We start from the raw sequence: 19,970 nt of genomic DNA, 5'->3' as shown, positions 1-19,970 counted from the left end.
CGGAGGAGGAGCCCGGCGGGCGAGGCGCGGGCCGCCGCCCACCGGGCCGGGAGGAGGCGGACCAGCTCGGAGCGAGGCGCGCGCGCCGGGGCTCAGCCTCGCAAACAAGTGTCTGTGGCGCTCGCCCCGCGGCCCAGAGACGCGCTCAGCCGCTCCCGGCGGCCCTCCTTGCGCCGGGCCTGGCCCCTATGGGGCCGGAGGGAACCAGGGAGCCCCTGGCCGCGCAGCCCGCGAGCCGCCGCCGCGACCCTCCGCCCAGGCGGCCCCGGCAGCTCAGCGCGGGGGCCGCGGACTCGGCTCGGCTGCCAGGCGCGCCGGCGCGGGGTCGCCGAGCGAGCAGCGCCCGGGCTGTCGCCGAGCCCGCTCCTGACAGAATAACGTGCTTGGTTTCCCCACCCCTGGGAGGGGTTGCCGGGGCCGCGAGCTGCCTCCCAGTTTCCATCGCTCTCTCCTGGGGAGGATCCGCCGCCGGGAGGAAGGATTAGAATAAACCTGACCGAGGCGCAGAAGTGGCTCCCGAGGAAGCCGGCGCCGGGGCCGCCGCCTCGTGTCGCCTCGGGGCGCAGCGCTCGGGGGTCGGCGGGCCAGAGCCGAGGCGCGGCCGGAGGGCCGGGGGCGGCGGGGCCGAGCGAGCGGCTGTGCGAGGGGGAGGGCGCGCGGCAAGCAGGGGGGCGGCTGGGCAGCCCCCCGCGCCCCGCGGGGCCCCGGAGCCCCGGCACGCGTGCTGGAAGCGACTGAGGACCGCCGCCGCGGGCTGCGGGCGAGCACCGTCCCTCTAGGCAGGGGATCCGGCTATGACAGCTGGGCTCCCCAAAGGGTTAACCTGGGTGTCCTCGGCAAAGTTGTCGCCGAGCCGGGAGCCCGCGTAGGGGCCGCGGCGCCGAGGCTCTGGGGGCGGCCGGGCGGCCGGCGGCGGTCGTGGCGCGGCGGGGGCCGCGCGGCCGGGGGGCTGCTGGGGGTGTGCGCCCCCAGCCGGCTGCCCTCGTGGATGCCTCCCGGCGGCGGCGGGCCCATGAAAGACTGCGAGTACAGTCAGATCAGCACCCACAGCTCCTCCCCCATGGAGTCGCCCCACAAGAAGAAGAAAATCGCGGCCCGGAGGAAATGGGAGGTTTTCCCGGGAAGAAACAAGTTCTTCTGCAACGGGAGGATCATGATGGCCCGGCAGACGGGCGTCTTCTACCTGACTCTCATCCTCATCCTGGTCACTAGCGGACTCTTCTTCGCCTTCGAGTAAGTGGCGGCGAAAGCTCCCCGACGCCGGGCACCCCTCGCCTCCCCGATCCCTGGCCCTCTCCCCTCGCTACTTTCGTTTTCTAGAAGCCTTATCTATTGTATATTGTTATATAATACAGACCCCGCTCCCTCTGTTTTTCTTTAAAAGGTCTGTTTGCTTTTCGGTCCCCGGAGATAATGCAGTTCTGGGTCGGGCTCTGGGAGTGGAGGAGAGGGGAGAGAGGACACTTGGAAGGTGTGCCGGCCTTGTTGCTCCCAAGGGTTGAGTGGCACCTCGCAGGTGACTGATTCTTGGCGCGGGCCCTACTGAGTTTGGAGACTAGCAAACCAGCCCAGATGTAGCCTTCTGTGGGAAGCGGGGATGAGGCAGATCCTTAAGTCAGGGATAAACAGAATCGACTTCCTTTCGTGCTCACGAGGTGTAGGGCATCTTGCGAAGCTCAGTGGACTAAATCTTCTACATACCTTCCCTGACTAACGAGAAATCTTGGTTATTTTAGGTCTCAGAGTGTCGGCCACTCCATGTGGCTTGGAAGGATAATTTTCATTTTTCGTTCTCCTTAGATGTTCACTCTTGATCAACAATTTCTGATTTACTATCAGGTTTCTAAACGATTCACTTTAAAAAAAAGTTTCAGTAAAAAAAATGTTCCAAGCAAACACTTTCCCCTCCCCTCCCAATATTGGGGAACAGGTAAAAGGAGACTGTAGGCCTGTTCAGGAAGAGTATGACACTGCATAGTAACTTCTGATTCCAGAAACAAAACTTTGGGACTTTAGGGCTTTTATGGGGGAAAAAAGTGCATGCACATCTTCTCCATTCAGGAAAATCAAATTGACTAGTAGCAACTATCCTCCTGCCAACTAATGAAAGATCTTCTTATTTGTTAATAGTATTAGATAAAGTAGTTGAACCACATTTCAGAATCCACTTCAGTTGCTCTTATTGGGTCCAGCATTTGCAATGCAGCTTCTTACGTAATTCTTGCTATCTTATGCTCAATGAAACTTGTAGCTACTACCCCCTCCCATTAAAAAAAAAAAGCAATATATTTATTAGGAGTTCTTTGCTTTTCCTAGCTATTATGGGGCATGATACTCTTTCTGCTTCTGTTGGATAGGGTTAATTAAAAGCTTTTGTGTATGTTTACTTTTGTCTGTGGTAAGTATTAATAGGCTCTGATTTTGTGCCTGGTGTTTGATATTCCAAATGCTGTCTCAGTCAGAAATGGATGATCTCTTGACAATGTAATGCTTTTCACTTAAAGCCCTCTGACTCTGAGGGGAAGCATTTTGTATCTGAACATTGTGCTGTGATGAACAATTTTAACGGGATTGAGTGAGAACAGGTGAGGAGAGAGATCTCAGATATAAGCTCCTCACCTCCCCCAGCCTTTCTTATAGACAACACCTCCATTTCTGACTATGTAAAGTTTCCAGGTCTCTTCTAGAAGTTTAACTTTTGTGCACATTTGAGACTAGCTGGTGGAGTCTGTCTGGGGAGCTGGTAACGGGAGGGTAAGGGTGTGGAGAGGCTTCCAGAATGACGGGAGAAATGCCCTATTGTTCCTGCTGCTGCTCCCCTGCCCCCATCCAGAGCCACCAGAGCCACCCTCTTGTCCTTACAGACCTGGGGAACTGGTGGAAGGGGCCAGAGGCTCTGGGTGATTTTGCAGTCTGAGTCATAATAAATCCCGGCACTGACATGGTGATGCCATACGCTTGAACAGAAATGCCATCCTTCCAATGGTGGCTTTCATTACAGGTGTTCCCCTACGTAGAGCATATTCACTATGTTCCTAATGTTAACAAAGTTTTGAATGGATCTATATTGCCATCTTTGCTCTTTTATAGCAATGTTAAGAGTGGAGAAAATGGATTAATTTTGATTGTGTTGCAGAGCTTCAGCCACAAGTGTGTTTCATTTAGGATCCTGACTATTTCATTTTCGCTAAACACCCAAATCCCCACTGTATGGTTAGTGGTCCCCTGCAGTTATTACTTACCATCTTTTACTTTCTTCTTTCAAACACTGCTTTTAACAAAACCATCATAAGTTCATTTTCACCTCATCTCTGTGTGTTTCTTCCAAGAGTTCCCCAAAGTCCTCGCTAGCAGGTTGTTAGGGATCTTTCTGTGTCAGCTTTGTGTTAACGGATGGCTGTAGGAATAAACATGTGCACTGGGATTTTATTAGTTACTGTCGGCAGCTTCAGTTTTAGATCGGCTCTACATGTATGTGTGTCCTTGTGTCCATGAGCGTTGCTTCAGTTAGGCAATTTGAAATTTCAAGAAAATAGGCTCATCGTAACATGATGCCTCAGTTACAAAAAATCATAGGGCTGCTCAAATCATAGAATGTTACGCTTTGGCAAGAACATTTGTCACTGTATTGCTTATAAGTTCTTTACCATTGCTAATGCCAGAGTGAAATTAAATAACTTTGACCAAATTAATTTGATAGAGACTCAGAGACCCAATTAGTCACATGCACGGGAAATGAAATGCCAACAGGCTAAGAGAGATCAAGAGAGAATGCCAGTTTTGTCTGCTCTCTGTCTGCCTTCCTTCTGCCATTCCTTCAGTTATTTATTGAGCATATACTATGTGGTTGCCTATTTTGATTAATTTCTTATCTAGATAACTTTAATATTAGCAGAATTTGTTTTTAAACATGAGGGTCCATGTTTCTCCATACTGTAACACAAAGGCAAATATGAAATTTGAAAATAAGACATATAACTTCTAAACTTAGTTTTAGACCTCCTTTTCCTGCAACTCTTCTCCACCCCACCTCTCCTTCCTGACCTTAAGGCGATGGACAGGGAACTTTGTTCAAGAGAAGTGGACTTCCTGGAATGCAGCAACAGGTGTTGATACTGTCTTCAACCGTGGAAGAAAGGCAGAGTAGAATGATTTTTCTCACCTTGAAGATGAAGTGACAGAGGCTTGGAGAGGTTAAATAATCACCTAAGATCACACACTAATTAGTGGCCAGGCTTCTGGCTGGAAAGCCTGTGACCTTTCTGATGCTCTGTGCTGCTCCTCCTCCAAATACAGAATAGTGGTTACAGGCATGTATGCCTTTCGGAAGGACAGATCCCAAAATTCTTCCCAGAAGTATGACCCGAGACAAATTAGTTGACTTTTCTAAGCCTTCGTTTCCCAGTCTGTTAAATGGGATTAATAATATCTACCTTTAAACGTTGTGAAGATTAAATGAAGTGTATTTAGTACAGTGTCTGATACATAGTACTCATTAAATGGTACATGTTATTAGAGCAGAACTTAGAAATAGCCTCCCAAGGACTCTGGTCACCCTTTTCTGAGAACCTGTGAAGGATGGAGTATGTGGATTAGGAAGCAAGCATGATAGCATATTAGGGCTGAAAAAATGTGGAACTGTGTAGTCTGCAGTTAAAACAGAGACCTTTGCGTGAGTCTGAGGAGCAGCTTTGCTCTTGCGCCTTTTATCCAGACCCTGAGCGAGGGCCGTGAGGAAGCCTACAAGAAGCAGGGACTGGATTTCATTTCCATTTTTGGAGCTACCATCTCAGAATCGAGAAGACGGTAATAAAGCAACTAGAAGAAACCTGAAGCAACTCTCCAGTCTTTGTCAAGTAGGGCGGGGCTATTTATCTTTAGACATCTTTTATTCAGCATATGGACTACTGGTCAAAAGTGACAGCATCTCATGGCTGTGTTTTAAGAGGGAAGGGCGGAAGTTGGTTGCGGTTCTGTGGAGACATCTCACTGCTCCTTGCACTTACTGAGGGGCTGGCTCATCAAAGACTCCCTACAGTGTCCTCATTCTCACACCCCCCAGAATTGCCATTTGAAAAGATCAGTGAACATTATCAATTTCTTTCTCTCTGACCTACACACACATATAGCCCACTTTTGTTTAGAGTTGAAAATTTGAAAAAAAATGTCTTTGGTCCTGAAGTACTGACATTTCATAGTCTCTTGATCACAGGTGCAAAAAGAAGTAGATGAACTGAGTTGCAGGTGAGGTTCCTGTCTCCAGGAGCATCCCCTGAGGCCAGGGGAGGCCTGCTCAGATCTTGGACTTGACTGTCTCCCAAGTCTATGCTGTCACCATGGACAGTTTGGAGATGTTATTAGGGCTGAAGCCCTTGAGAATGTGGCAACATTCTTAAATTTCTCCTCACCTAGAAGTCCATTGGTGATTCTTAAAAAAAGCCATATTTTTCTTCTCTCTTGTCCTCCCCTTTCCCTTCCTTCCCTTCTTTTCTTCATTTCTTCCTTCCTCTTCCTTCTCCTCCTTTTTCTTCTGCTTTGGCTCATCCCCTCTGAAATAATTGATGAATAATTGGTAGTCAGTTGAACTGGAGTCATGTTTGCCTTGAAGATGGAACAAGGGACTGTCCCCATAAACAAAAGTGTCACTTCCAACATTAATGTCTCCTTTTCAGATTGGAAATCCTTTATTATCGAGTAGAGGGTACTGCCCTTATAATATGTAGCGATCTCATCTTTTCTCAACTGTCCTATTCCGAACTGCATCAAGTTCTCCATCATCTCAGAAAACGTCTGGAAAGCATCCCATCTTTGGCTGGCCAGATGCTGGCCATGCTGTGCATCATAGAACACCGTGGGGTTGGTAGTAGGTGATGGTAGGTGACCATCAGCACCTTACACTGAACATTCCCTATTAACATAGTAGACAGAGTCAAGGATACTTTACTTTGTAACCCACTGTGGTGCCACAAGAATTTTAGGTGGCTGCAAAACCTTGTTAATGGCCTCTTGACATGAGTGCACTAACCTATTCATTTATGAGTGATTAACACATGTAAATTCCATGGGGGTAGGGACTCGATTTGTTTTGTTCACTGATGTTCCCCCAGCACCTAGAGTAGTAGCTGGTACATAGCAGGCTCTCAGTAAATATTTATCATTTAATGAAATAATGGTAAAATTGAAACAGACTGAAAAATAACTTCCGTGTGCTTCAGTTTTTCATTTTGTAAAGTTGGGAACATTAATAAAATGTAAAATTAATAATATAGAACATATTTGCCTTGATTATCAATGTAATTCTTCTGAATTCAGAATCAGATATCATCCCTTTTCCAATGTATCAGTTGAAGCAGAAGAAATAAAAGATTTTCTTAGCTACTTAGAAAACTAGTTATAGAGTTGTGATGTTCTCTTCACTAACCAAGGCTTCTTTCTATTTTTCCTTTATTTTTTAACTAAACACTTTAAACAAATAAAGCACTCTGTGATATATATGAAGGTTACCCAACAACCACCAACATGTAGAGTAATTTTGCATTTTATAGGTTCTTGTCTTTGGATACTTGAATTTATGTAATAGGACTTTTAAGGATTCTATTGACTACTTGTATTTCACCGTCTTCTCTCAGCTAGTGGGAACTGACATCAAATTATGCAGAAAGGACTCTTGTAGGTTCCTATAACAGGGTAATGATGATCAATTATTTATTGGGCCATATCTACATAACCTGGAGATTTTTCTTTTGCATTACAATGCTACACATAATTTATTCAAGGCAGAGTTATTATGTCTTAGCAAGAGAAATTAAGGGTTTCAAGGAAGTATGTCCATTGTTTTGTAGCTCAGGTTGTTAGGAAAGGGAAAACAGTGGTGGTCAATAGATGCTTATAATTAGATACACCCAGAAATATGGATCTGATAAAATGTCAGTTGGTTCAAGTAAGAGTTGGGGACTTTCTTAATGCTTTTGTTTAGTTCTTCACTAAATATAAAAGTTGGTCCTAATTCAAACTTATTTTTATAAACTGGATAATCTTCTAGTATTTCTTCAATTCCCCCCCATTTAAAAAATGTAATATTAGATTGATATGGAAGATTATATATAACAACACACATGCAATTTTGAAATAAAACACTTTTCATGACTATAAAGAGCCCCCGTGAAACTACCACTCACTCAAGAACCATATCAATACCAGGGCTTTTGAAAAAAAAAAAAATTACCAGGGCTTTCGAATCTACTTATATCCTTTGGGTTTCAGCCCTGTCCCATCTTCCTGCCCCTCCCTGAGGTCATCACTACCTGAGCTAGTCATTATTAATGCCTTGCCCTTTTTTCCTCAAGATTGTTGAATGTATGCATTCCCAAACAACAGGTTGTTTAGTTTGGCTTATTTTTCTATATAAAAAATATAAAGAAAATTTTCTTCTATATAGAAAAAAATAATGAAAATCTTTTATTTAAAAAAACTCTCTCTTCCTCCTCTCTCCTTCCCCTCTCTGACCCATTGAAGAGTAAGTTGCAGCTGTCATGCTCTTTTATATCCATATTTTTCAGCGTGTAATTTTTAAGAAAAAGGGTGTTCTCTTATACAAACACAGTATTAGCATCAATTTCAGGAAATTTAACATGGATACAATGATCAACATTCAAATTTTGCCTTTGTCCCAATACTGGTGGGTTAAAGTTTATCATCTTGGTATTTGTTTTCTATTTATCTAATATGTTTTTTCTCTTTTCCTCCTTCTTGCCTTCTTTTAGGTGAATTGCCTATTTTTAGTATTCCATTTTATTTCCTTTAAAAAGATGTGGGCTATGTTTCTTTGTATTTTTTTAGTAGTTGCTTAAGAGATTAGAATATGCATCTTTACTCTTTAATAGTCTACCTCCAAATAGTAATGTTGTACTTCAGAAATAATACAAGAAACCGATAATGTTATAATTCCACTTCTCCCACCCTTTGAGCTCTTATTGTCATATATTTTATATCTGTGTATGATACAAATCCAGTAATGTTATTATTTAAAACCAGTCAGTAGTATTTAAAAGAAACATAAATGTATATACATGTATAAAATAAATATACTTTAAAATAAAACCTATACAAACATATAAAATCTAAGACACACATACATTTGTACATATATGAAATAGAGATAGTTTTAAATAGAATTTTGTATTTATCCTCACATATTTACTATTTCTGGTACTCTTTATTTCTTTCATCTGTATTATTTCCCTATGGCCTAAAGTACTTCTTTTAGCGTTTCTTGTATGCAGGTCTGCCGGTGACAAGTTCTCTTAGTTTTTGTTTTGACAGTGTTTATTTTGCCTTCATTTTTATTTTGCCTTCAATGTTTATTTTGCCTTAATATTGTCACTGGATATAGAACTCTAGTTTGACAGTTTTTTTCTATCAGAACTTTGAGGATGTTGGCCCATTGTCTTCTGGCTTCTTTTGTTTCCAATGAGAAGTTAGCTCTTATTTTTTGCATTTCCCCCTGTATGTAATGGGTGAACTTTTTCCCAGGCTGATGTTCTCTTTATCTTTTGTTTTTTGTTTTCAGCAGCTGAATGAGGACATACTGAGGTGTGGTTTTCTTTATATGGATCCTGCTTCAGGTTTACTAAAGCTTTGGGGATCTGTGGATTGATATGTTGAAGTTTTGGAAAATTTTCATCCATTATTTCTTCAAAAAATTTTTTGTCTTGTTCTCCCTCTTCTCCTGGAACTCCATTTATTTATATATGATACCATTTTATATAGTTCCTTACATCTTGGATTTTTAAAAATTTTTTTCTGTTTTTTTCTTTTATCTGTTTGTGTTTCAGTTTGAATAATTCCTATTGGTCTGTCTTCAAGTTTACTGACCTTTTTCTCTGCTGTGTCCTGTTTTTGACGAGCCCTCTTTGATACCTTATTTTTTATTTTGAGCATTTCTGTATTTGAAAAACTAGTTTTTTTAACATTAGTTTAAAAAAATAATTTCCATTCTTCTCCTGAAATTATGTTTATGTCCATATTTTCTTTTTTTTGCATGTATCATTTTACTTTTTTTTTAATTTTAATTTTTATTTTTTTGAATTTTTGAATTTTATTTATTTTTTATACAGCAGGTTCTTATTAATTATCCATTTTACACATATTAGTGTATATATGTCAATCCCAATCTCCCAATTCATCACACCACCACCGCCCGCCACTTTCCCCCCTTGGTGTCCATACGTTTGTTATCTACATCTGTGTCTCGATTTCTGCCCTGCAAACTGGTTCATCTGTACCATTTTTCTAGGTTCCACATTTATGCATTAATATATGATATTTGTTTTTCTCTTTTTGACTTTCTTCACTCTGTATGACAGTCTCTAGATTCATCCATGTCTCTAAAAATGACCCAATTTCGTTCCTTTTTATGGCTGAGTAATATTCCATTGTATATATGTGCCACATCTTCATTATCCATTCGTCTATCTGTGGGCATTTAGGTTGCTTCATGACCTGGCTATTGTAAATAGTGCTACAATGAGCATTGGGGTGCATGTGTCTTTTTGAATTATGGTTTTCTCTGGGTATATGCCCAGTAGTGGGATTGCTGGGTCATATGGTAATTCTATTTTTAGTTTTTAAGGAACCTCCATACTGTTCTCCATAGTGGCTATATCAATTTACATTCTTACCAACAGTGCAAGAGGGTTCCCTTTTCTCCACACCCTCTCCAGCATTAGTTGTTTGTAGATTTTCTGATGGTGCCCATTCTGACTGGTGTGAGGTGATACCTCGTTGTAGTTTTGATTTACATTTCTCTAATAATTAGTGATGTTGAGCAGCTTTTCATGTGCCTCTTGGCCATCTGTATGTCTTCTTTGGAGAAATGTCTATTTAGGTCTTCTGCCCATTTTTTGATCGGGTTGTTTGTTTTTTTAATATTGAGCTGCATGAGCTGTTTATATATTTTGGAGATTAATCCTTTGTCCATTGATTCATTTGCAAATATTTTCTCCCATTCTGAGGGTTGCCTTTTCGTCTTGTTTAGTTTCCTTTGCTGTGCAAAAGCTTTTAAGTTTCATTAGGTCCCATTTGTTTCTTTTTGTTTTTATTTCCACTGCTCTAAGAGGTGGATCAAAAAAAGATCTTGCTGTGATTTATGTCAAAGAGTGTTTTTCCTATGTTTTCCTCTAGAGTTTTATAGTGTCTGGTGTTACATTTAGGTCTCTAATCCATTTTGAGTTTATTTTTGTGTATGGTGTTAGGGAGTGTTCTAATTTCATTCTTTTACATGTAGCTGTCCAGTTTTCCCAGCACCACTTATTGAAGAGACTGTCCTTTCTCCATTGTATATCCTTGCCTCCTTTGTCATAGATTAGTTGACCATAGGTGCATGGGTTTATCTCTGGACTTTCTATCCTGCTCCATTGATCTTTATTTCTGTTTTTGTGCCAGTACCATATTGTCTTGATTACTGTAGCTTTGTAGTATAGTGTGAAGTCAGGGAGTCTGAATCCTCCAGCTCCGTTTTTTTCCCTCAGGACTGCTTTGACTATTCAGGGTTTTTTGTGTCGCCATACAAATTTTAAGATTTTTTTGTTCTAGTTCTGTAAAAAATGCCATTGGTAATTATAGGGATTGCATTGAATCTGTAGATTGCTTTGGGTAGTATAGTCATTTTCACAATATTGATTCTTCCAATCCAGGAACATGGTATATCTCTCCATCTGTTTGTGTCATCTTTAATTTCTTTCATCAGTGTCTTATAGTTTTCTGCATACAGGTCTTTTGTCTCCCTAGGTAGGTTTATTCCTAGGTATTTTATTCTTTTTGTTGCAGTGGTAAATGGGAGTGTTTCCTTAATTTCTCTTTCAGATTTTTCATCATTAGTGTATAGGAATGCAAGAGATTTCTGTGCATTAATTTTGTATCCTGCAACTTTACCAAATTCACTGATTAGCTCTAGTAGTTTTCTGGTGGCATCTTTAGGATTCTCTATGTATAGTATCATGTCATCGGCAAACAGTGAGAGTTCTACTTCTTCTTTTCCAATTTGCATTCCTTTTATTTCTTTTTCTTCTCTGATTGCTGTGGCTAGGACTTCCAGAACTATGTTAAATAACAGTGGTGAGAGTGGACATCCTTGTCTTGTTCCTGATCTTAGAGGAAGTGCTTTCAGTTTTTCACCATTGAGAATGATGTTTGCTGTGAGTTTGTCATATATGGCCTTTATTATGTTGAGGTAGGTTCCCTCTGTGCCCACTTTCTGGAGAGTTTTGATTATAAATGGATGTTGAATTTTGTCAAAAGCTTTTTCTGCATCTGTTGAGATGATCCTATGGTTTTTATTCTTCAGTTTGTTAATATGGTGTATCTCATTGATTGATTTGTGTATATTGAAGAATCCTTGCATCCCTGGGATAGATCCCGCTTGACCATGGTGTATGATCCTTTTAATGTGTTGTTGGATTCTGTTCACTAGTATTTTGTTGAGGATTTTTGCATCTATATTCATTAGTGATATTGGTCTGTAATTTTATTTTTTTGTAGTATCTTTGTCTGGTTTTGGTATCAGGGTGATGGTGGCCTCATAGAATGAGTTTGGGAGTGTTCCTTCCTCTGCAGTTTTTTGGAGGAGTTTGAGAAGGGTGGGTGTTAGTACTTCTCTAAATGTTTGATAGAATTCACCTGTGAAGCCATCTTGTCCTGAACTTTTGTTTGCTGGAAGATTTTTTTTTTTTTTTTTTAATGTCTGAAACATTTATATTAACATATTTCCATACATATTTCCATACAAATACAAATATAAGATTTTTAGAAATTTCATGTAATGTCTGAAACATTTATATTAACATATTTCCATACAAATAACCCAATGAAAGTTTAGTATTAGTTGTTTTGTTTGTTTTTTTATACTGCAGGTTCTTATTAGGCATCAGTTTTATACACATCAGTGTATACATGTCAATCCCAATCGCCCAATTCAGCACACCACCATCCCCACCTCACCGCAGTTTTCCCCCCTTGGTGTCCATATGTCCATTCTCTACATCTGTGTCTCAACTTCTGCCCTGCAAACTGGCTCATCTGTACCATTTTTCTAGGTTCCACATACATGCATTAATATACGATATTTGTTATTCTCTTTCTGACTTACTTCACTCTGTATGACAGTCTCTAGATCCATCCACGTCTCAACAAATGACTCAATTTCGTTCCTTTTTATGGCTGAGTAATATTCCATTGTATATATGTACCACAACTTCTTTATCCATTCGTCTGTTGATGGGCATTTAGGTTGCTTCCATGACCTGGCTATTGTAAATAGTGCTGCAATGAACATTCGGGTGCATGTGTCTTTTTGAATTACGGTTTTCTCTGGGTATATGCCCAGTAGTGGGATTGCTGGGTCATATGGTAATTCTATTTTTAGTTTTTTAAGGAACCTCCATATTGTTCTCCATAGTGGCTGTATCAATTTACATTCCCACCAACAGTGCAAGAGGGTTCCCTTTTCTCCACACCCTCTCCAGCATTTGTTGTTTGTAGATTTTCTGATGATGCCCATTCTAACAGGAGTGAGGTGATACCTCATTGTAGTTTTGATTTGCATTTCTCTAATAATTAGTGATGTTGAGCATCTTTTCATGTGCTTCGTGGCCGTCTGTATGTCTTCTTTGGAGAAATGTCTATTTAGGTCTTCTGCCCATTTTTGGATTGGGGTGTTTGTTTCTTTGATATTGAGCTGAATGAGCTGTTTATATATTTTGGAGATTAATCCTTTGTCCGTTGATTCATTTGCAAATATTTTCTCCCATTCTGAGGGTTGTCTTTTCGTCTTGTTTATGGTTTCCTTTGCTGTGCAAAAGCTTTGAAGTTTCATTAGGTCCCACTTGTTTATTTTTGTTTTTATTTCCATTACTCTAGGAGGTGGATCAAAAAAGATCTTGCTGTGATTTATGTCAAAGAGTGTTCTTCCTATGTTTTCCTCTAAGAGTTTTATAGTGTCCAGTCTTATATTTAGGTCTCTAATCCATTTTGAGTTTATTTTTGTGTATGGTGTTAGGGAGTATTCTAATTTCATTCTTTTACATGTAGCTGTCCAGTTTTCCCAGCACCACTTATTGAAGAGACTGTCTTTTCTCCATTGTATATCTTTGCCTCCTTTGTCATAGATTAGTTGACCATAGGTGCGTGGGTTAATCTCTGGGCTTTCTATCTTATTCCATTGATCTACGTTTCTGTTTTTGTGCCAGTACCATATTGTCTTGATTACTGTAGCTTTGTAGTATAGTCTGAAGTCAGGGAGTCTGATTCCTCCAGCTCCATTTTTTTGCCTCAAGACTGCTTTGGCTATTCGGGGTCTTTTGTGTCTCCATACAAATTTTAAGATGATTTGTTCTAGCTCCGTAAAAAATGCCATTGGTAATTTGATAGGGATTGCATTGAATCTGTAGATTGCTTTGGGTAGTATACTCATTTTCACAATGTTGATTCTTCCAATCCAAGAACATGGTATATCTGTCCATCTGTTGGTATCATCTTTAATTTCTTTCATCAGTGTCTTATAGTTTTCTGCATACAGGTCTTTTGTCTCCCTAGGTAGGTTTATTCCTAGGTATTTTATTCTTTTTGTTGCAATGGTAAATGGGAGTGTTTCCATAATTTCTCTTTCAGATTTTTCAGACTTTTGTTTGTTGGAAGATTTTTAATCACAGTTTCAATTTCATTACTTGTGATTGGTCTGTTCATATTTTCTATTTCTTCCTGGTTCAGTCTTGGAAGTTTATACCTTTCTAAGAATTTGTCCATTTCTTCCAGGTTGTCCATATTATTAGTATAGAGTTGCTTGTAGTAGTCTCTTAGGATGCTTTGTATTTCTGTGGTGTCTCTTGTAACATCTCCTTTTTCATGTATAATTTTATTGATTTGAGTCCCTCCCTCTTTTTCTTGATGAGTTTGGCTAATGGTTTATCAATTTTGTTTATCTTCTCAAAGAACCAGCTTTTAGTTTCATTGATGTTTGCTATTGTTTTCTTTGTTTCTATTTCATTTATTTCTGCTCTGATCTTTATGATTTCTTTCCTTCTGCTAACTTTGGGTTTTGTTTGCTCTTCTTTCTCTAGTTCCTTTAGGTGTAAGGTTAGGTTGTTTATTTGAGATGTTTCTTGTTTCTTGAGGTAGGCTTGTATTGCTATAAACTTCCCTCTTAGAACTGCTTTTGCTGCATCCCATAGGTTTTGGATCGTCGTGTTTTCATTGTCATTTGTCTCTAGGTATTTTTGGATTTCCTCTTTGATTTCTTCAGTGATCTCTTGGTTATTTAGTAATGTATCATGTAGCTTCCATATGTTTGTGATTTTTACATTTTTTTCCCTGTAATTGATTTCTAATCTCATAGTGTTGTGGTCAGAAAAGATGCTTGATATGATTTCAGTTTTCTTAAATTTACTAAGGCTTTATTTGTGACCCAAGATGTGATCTATCCTGGAGAATGTTCCATGTGCACTTGAGAAGAAAGTGTAATCTGCTGTTTTAGGTGGGGCTAATGCTGTTTTAGGATGGACTGTCCTATAAATATCAACTAAATCTATATGGTCTATTGTGTCATTTAACGCTTGTGTTTCCTTATTAATTTTCTGTTTGGATGATCTGTCCATTGGTGTAAGTGACTTGTTAAAGTCCCCCACTATTTTTGTGTTACTGTCGATTTCCTCTTTTATAGGTGTTAGCAGCTGCCTTATGTATTGAGGTGCTCCTATGTTGGGTGCATATATATTTATAATTGTTATATCTTCTTCTTGGATTGATCCCTTGATCATTATGTAGTGTCCTTCCTTATCTCTTGTAACATTCTTTATTTTAAAGTCTATTTTATCTGCTGTGAGTATTGCTATTCCAGCTTTCTTTTGATTTCCATTTGCATGGAATATCTTTTTCCATCCCCTCACTTTCAGTCTGTATGTGTCCCTAGGTCTGAAGTGGATCTCTTGTAGACAGCTTATAGATGGGTCTTGTTTTTGTATCCATTCCGCGAGCCTGTGTCTTTTGGGTGGAGCATTTAATCCATTCACGTTTAAGGTAATTATCGATATGTATGTTCCTAGTACCATTATCTTAATTGTTTTGGGTTTGTTTTTGTAGGTCCTTTTCTTTTTTTTTTTAATGATGTTGATGTTAGTATGTATGTATGTATTTATTTATTTAGCTGTTTTTGTTTATTTATTTATGGCTGTGTTGGGTCTTTGTTTCTGTGCGAGGGCCTTCTCTAGTTGCGGCAAGTGGGGGCCACTCCTCATCGCGGTGCGCGGGCCTCTCATTGTCGTGGCCTCTCTTGTTGTGGAGCACAGGCTCCAGACGCGCAGGCTCAGTAGTTGTGGCTCACGGGCCCAGCCGCTCCGCGGCACGCGGGATCTTCCCAGACCAGGGCTCGAACCCGCGTCCCCTGCATTGGCAGGCAGACTCTCAACCACTGCGCCACCAGGGAAGCCCTGTAGGTCCTTTTCTTCTCTTGTGTTTCCCACTTAGAGAAGTTCTTTTAGCATTTGTTGTAGAGCTGGTTTGATGGTACTGAATTCTCTTAGCTTTTTCGTGTCTGTAAAGCTTTGGATTTCCCCATCGAATCTGAATGAGATCCTTGCTGGGTAGAGTAATCTTGGTTGTAGGTTCTTCACTTTCATCACTTTGAATATGTCATGCCACTCCCTTCTGGCTTGTAGAGTTTCTGCTGAGAAATCAGCTGTTAACCTTATGGGAGTTCCCTTGTATGTTATTTGTCGTTTTTCTCTTGCTGCTTTCAATAATTTTTCTTTGTCTTTAATTTTTGCCACTTTGATTACTATGTGTCTCGGCGTGTTTCTCCTTGGGTTTATCCTGTATGGGACTCTCTGCGCTTCCTGGACTTGGGTGGCTATTTCCTTTCCCATGTTAGGGAAGTTTTCGACTATAATCTCTTCAAATATTTTCTCAGGTCCTTTCTCTCTCTCTCTTCTCCTTCTGGGACCCCTATAATGCGAATGTTGTTGCGTTTAATGTTGTCCCAGAGGTCTCTTAGGCTGTCTTCATATCTTTTCATTCTTTTTTCTTTATTCTGTGCTGCTGCAGTGAATTCCACCATTCTGTCTTCCAGGTCACTTATCCGTTCATCTGCCTTAGTTATTCTGCATTGGTTCCTTCTAGTGTATTTTTCATTTCAGTTATTGTATTGTTCATCTCTGTTTGTTTGTTCTTTAATTCTTCTAGGTCTTTGTTAAACATTTCTTGCATCTTCTCGATCTTTGCCTCCATTCTTTTTCCGAGGTCCTGGATCATCTTCACTATCATTTTTTTGAATTCTTTTTCTGGAAGGTTGCCTATCTCCACTTCATTTAGTTGTTATTCTGGTGTTTTATCTTGTTCCTTCATCTGGTACATAATCCTCTGCCTTTTATCTTGTCTTTCTGTGAATGTGGTTTTTGTTCCACAGGCTGCAGGATTGTAGTTCTTCTTGCTTCTGCTGTCTGCCCCCTGGTGGATGAGGCTATCTAAGAGACTTGTGCAAGTTTCCTGGTGGGAGGGACTGGTGGTGGGAGAGCTGGCTGTTGCTCTGGTGGGCAGAGCTCAATAAAACTTTAATCCACTTGTCTGCTGATGGGTGGGGCTGGGTTCCCTCCCTGTTGGTTGTCTGACCTGATGCGACCCAACACTGGAGCCTACCCGGGCTCTTTGGTGGGGCTAATGGCAGACTCTGGGAGGGCTCATGCCAAGGAGTACTTCCCAGAACTTCTGCTGCCAGTGTCCTTGTCCTCACGGTGACACACAGCCACCCCCTGCCTCTGCAGGAGACCCTCCAACACTAACAGGTAGGTCTGGTTTAATCTTCTATGGGGTCACTGCTTCTTTCCCTGGATCCCGATGCGCACCCTACTTTGTGTGTGCCCTACAAGAGTGGAGTATCTGTTTCCCCCAGTCCTGTCAAAGTTCTGCAATAAAATTCCGCTAGCCTTCAAAGTCTGATTCTCTCAGAATTCCTCCTCCCGTTGCCGGACCCCCAGCTTGGGAAGCCAGACGTGGGGCTCAGAACCTTCACTCCAGTGGGTGGACTTCTGTGGTGTAAGTGTTCTCCAGTTTGTGAGTCACCCACCCAGCAGTTATGGGATTTGATTTTATTGTGATTGCACCCCTCCTACCGTCTCATTGTGGCTTCTTTGTCTTTGGATGTGGGGTATTTTTTTTGGTGAGTTCCAGTGTCTTCCTGTCGATGATTGTTCAGCAGTTAGTTGTGATTCCAGTGCTCTCGCAAGAGGGAGTGAGAGCACTTCCTTCTACTCTGCCATCTTGAACCAATCTCTTTATGTCCATATTTTCTACTGGATACTTTAACATATTTTTGGTAGTTATTTTGGAATCCTTGCCTAATGATGCCAGCATCTGTTATCTCTGGATCTGCTTCTTTTGGCTATTTCTTCTCTTGACTGTGGCTTACAGTTTCGCCCTTCTTTGTATTTCTCATAATTTTTGATTACATGCTAGATATTGTGTGTAAAAGAATTCTTGACAGTTCAGTAATTTAAAAGGGCATGGCCTTCTTTCAGGCCAGTAGAGTGTGGGCTGAGTCAGTCTCATTTGTAATTGAAATGGGTGTGTGCTTTGGTGAAGCTTTAGTTAGATTCATTGCATCACTGACTTCAGATGGTTTGAGGGAAGAATCAGGACTTTCCCTTTAGCAGGGATTGGGATCTTATCCCTGGCAAAACTCTTCATGCTTCACAGCCCAGCACCAGCTTACTGTGGAAGATTTGTTTTTCAGCTAGACTGCCAGCTTTTTGGGTTACTGGAGAGTTTTCTTTGCAGTCTTGCCCCAGCTTTCTATACCTAGGACATCTCTTTCTGCCCAGCTGTTCAGTCTCAGCTTTTGGATGACTTCAGAGTGGCCTGAGTGAAGGCCTGAAGTGCCTGAGAGATTTTCTCATATTTTTATGCTCTGACCCCTGCCTTACCCTTGGGGACAGTCCTGTAGGTGTCAGGGCAGATGTCTCTCAACACTCCTGCCCTGTCTAAGCCTTTAGTATATTCTTGCTATGTGTTTGGTGAAGATCCATGGGGAAGAGTTGGCTGGTGGTGTAGACCTACTCTGTGGCTGTGTCTCCTTGGAATTCTAAGCCATATAGCAGTCCACTTGTAGCCGTTAACCTAATTAAAAATTTGCCGGTTTCTCCTTATTCCTGTCTATTCCTGTTCTTCCTGCCACTTTGCTGGGAATGAAAGCTGGGAAGGGCCTGACACATTTAGGCTTCTTTGCATCCTCAGCTCCCTGATATATTTTAAAAACTGTGCTTTTGTAGCTAATCTGGCTTGTTCTCATTGTTAGAGTGGGAGTGATTGCTCTTACAACTTTCAACTTGTGATTTTTTTAGCTTAATGTTGTGTTTCTCAGATTCATTTATGTTGTTGCATATGTATGTAATTAGTTTTTATTGCTATAATATTTGGTTTGTTTAAATATGCTCCATTTATTCCTTATACTCTTTCTAATATTTCTTTCTTTGACTTCTCACTGATTCTTGGCATTTACTATCACTTTATAGGGTAGAATATGCAAGGCTGCCTCTGCGTAGGTTTTGATTGCTTCTTAAGGATGTCCTGGCAATGACTGTGATGTCTAGACCCAAATGCTTAGGCCTGGGTAACTGAGAGAGTTTAGCATGGGACGCAATCTGTTATGCTTTTACACGATGATAAAATATTTATCAAAATGATAAATCATGACTATCAACTAGTCATTGAAATTGTATACAATTAAGAGCAAGGTTTAAAGAAATATATATCCTTATGATGAGTGAGGTACTTTATCACAAATTTCACCTTCATCTTCATAGTTTAATTTGACACTAGTTTTTCATTGATTTTAAGAGAAAACTTTAACTTTTTTCCCCTCACTTATAATTTGGGTTTGGAAACTCTTCTCTCATCTCATGTGTAACTTAGATACAGCCCCTCAGAGTACCTGTAATTAAGATTCTGTTACCAACCTCTTCTCATGTAGCTGGTTTTCGTTGACAGTCCTGATAGAAGGATTTCTGATTGAAACAGCCAGCCCTGTGCTCATATAGACTCGTCAGTCTCCCTGCTCTACTTGAGAGAGAAAAATCTCTTCCCTGCCAAGATCAGGCCCAGGATGAAGAGAAATGTGATGGCTGTGTGTGTGTGTGTGTGTGTGTCTCCCTTTCCCTTGCCTCCATTTCTCCAATTTGTAGAGGTTGTCCTATCCTTAATTTTTGCCTGTTTCAGCCCCTACCTCCTTGACCCTTCAGCTGAAAGCTGTCATACCATTAGAATAGACTTCCTTGTCCCCCCCTCTCCCTCAGAGATTTTTGAAGTAGACTTGCTTTCAACTATAAGGAGACTATTTTACTTCAGAAGATTTTAAGTGTATTTGGAGAGAACAAACCATTAAGAAATGTGAATTTCCATACATCTTCAAACTGGGCTTTCAAAACTTCTGACTTCAGAGACCACAGGGACTGGTCTTGCTGTTGAGAGCCATTGGAATGCAACAAGGCTGTGCAAGGTGGCTGATAGAGGAGGGTGTAGCCAACAGCCCCCTAGGGTGGATGTGGTTTGCCTGGAGATAGTCTTATCGGTGGAGGAATGGCTGGCTGTCTGACTCACTTGGGAAAGAGTTTAAGTTTTATAGTCTGATATCTTTTGATGGTTTTCAGGTGCTTCTCATGAAACAGCTTATTTTAACACAAAACACTGGAGTCTATTAGAGGCGTTAGTCCTACTTACTGCAATGGGAAATTACTGTCTCTCCTTGTACAGATAGTAGAAATTACTGTCTCTCCTTGTACAGATAGTAGATTTTGTCTTCCTTGACAAAATCCAGTGTCCCTTTTTTTCCGTTTTTCTTTTTCCTTTTCTCTCAGTGGTATAAGAGCCTGTGACTACGTTCTCTTTTTTGGAAACTTTTTCTTCCTTTAGCTTCTAGGGTGTTCATCTTC

General features: G+C 40.9%; 1 protein-coding gene across 2 annotated transcripts in view; it reads left to right on the top strand.

Moving 5' to 3' along the window:
* The first annotated feature begins 74 nt into the window (after positions 1–74).
* The window catches only part of ZDHHC14 (zinc finger DHHC-type palmitoyltransferase 14), a 276,722-nt gene continuing 256,826 nt past the window's right edge, over positions 75–19,970 (top strand). For both annotated transcript variants that reach the window (XM_007186119.2, XM_007186118.2), the window contains exon 1: positions 75–1,233. In XM_007186119.2, the coding sequence (XP_007186181.1) occupies positions 989–1,233 (245 nt within the window). In that variant the 5' untranslated portion in view covers positions 75–988. The remainder of the gene's footprint in view (positions 1,234–19,970) is intronic.

Source organism: Balaenoptera acutorostrata, chromosome 14 (assembly GCF_949987535.1).
Source record: "Balaenoptera acutorostrata chromosome 14, mBalAcu1.1, whole genome shotgun sequence".
Classification (NCBI taxonomy): Eukaryota; Metazoa; Chordata; class Mammalia; order Artiodactyla; family Balaenopteridae; genus Balaenoptera; species Balaenoptera acutorostrata.
Note: the sequence above shows the minus strand (reverse complement) of the source record. Positions and strands in the feature narration are given on the sequence as shown.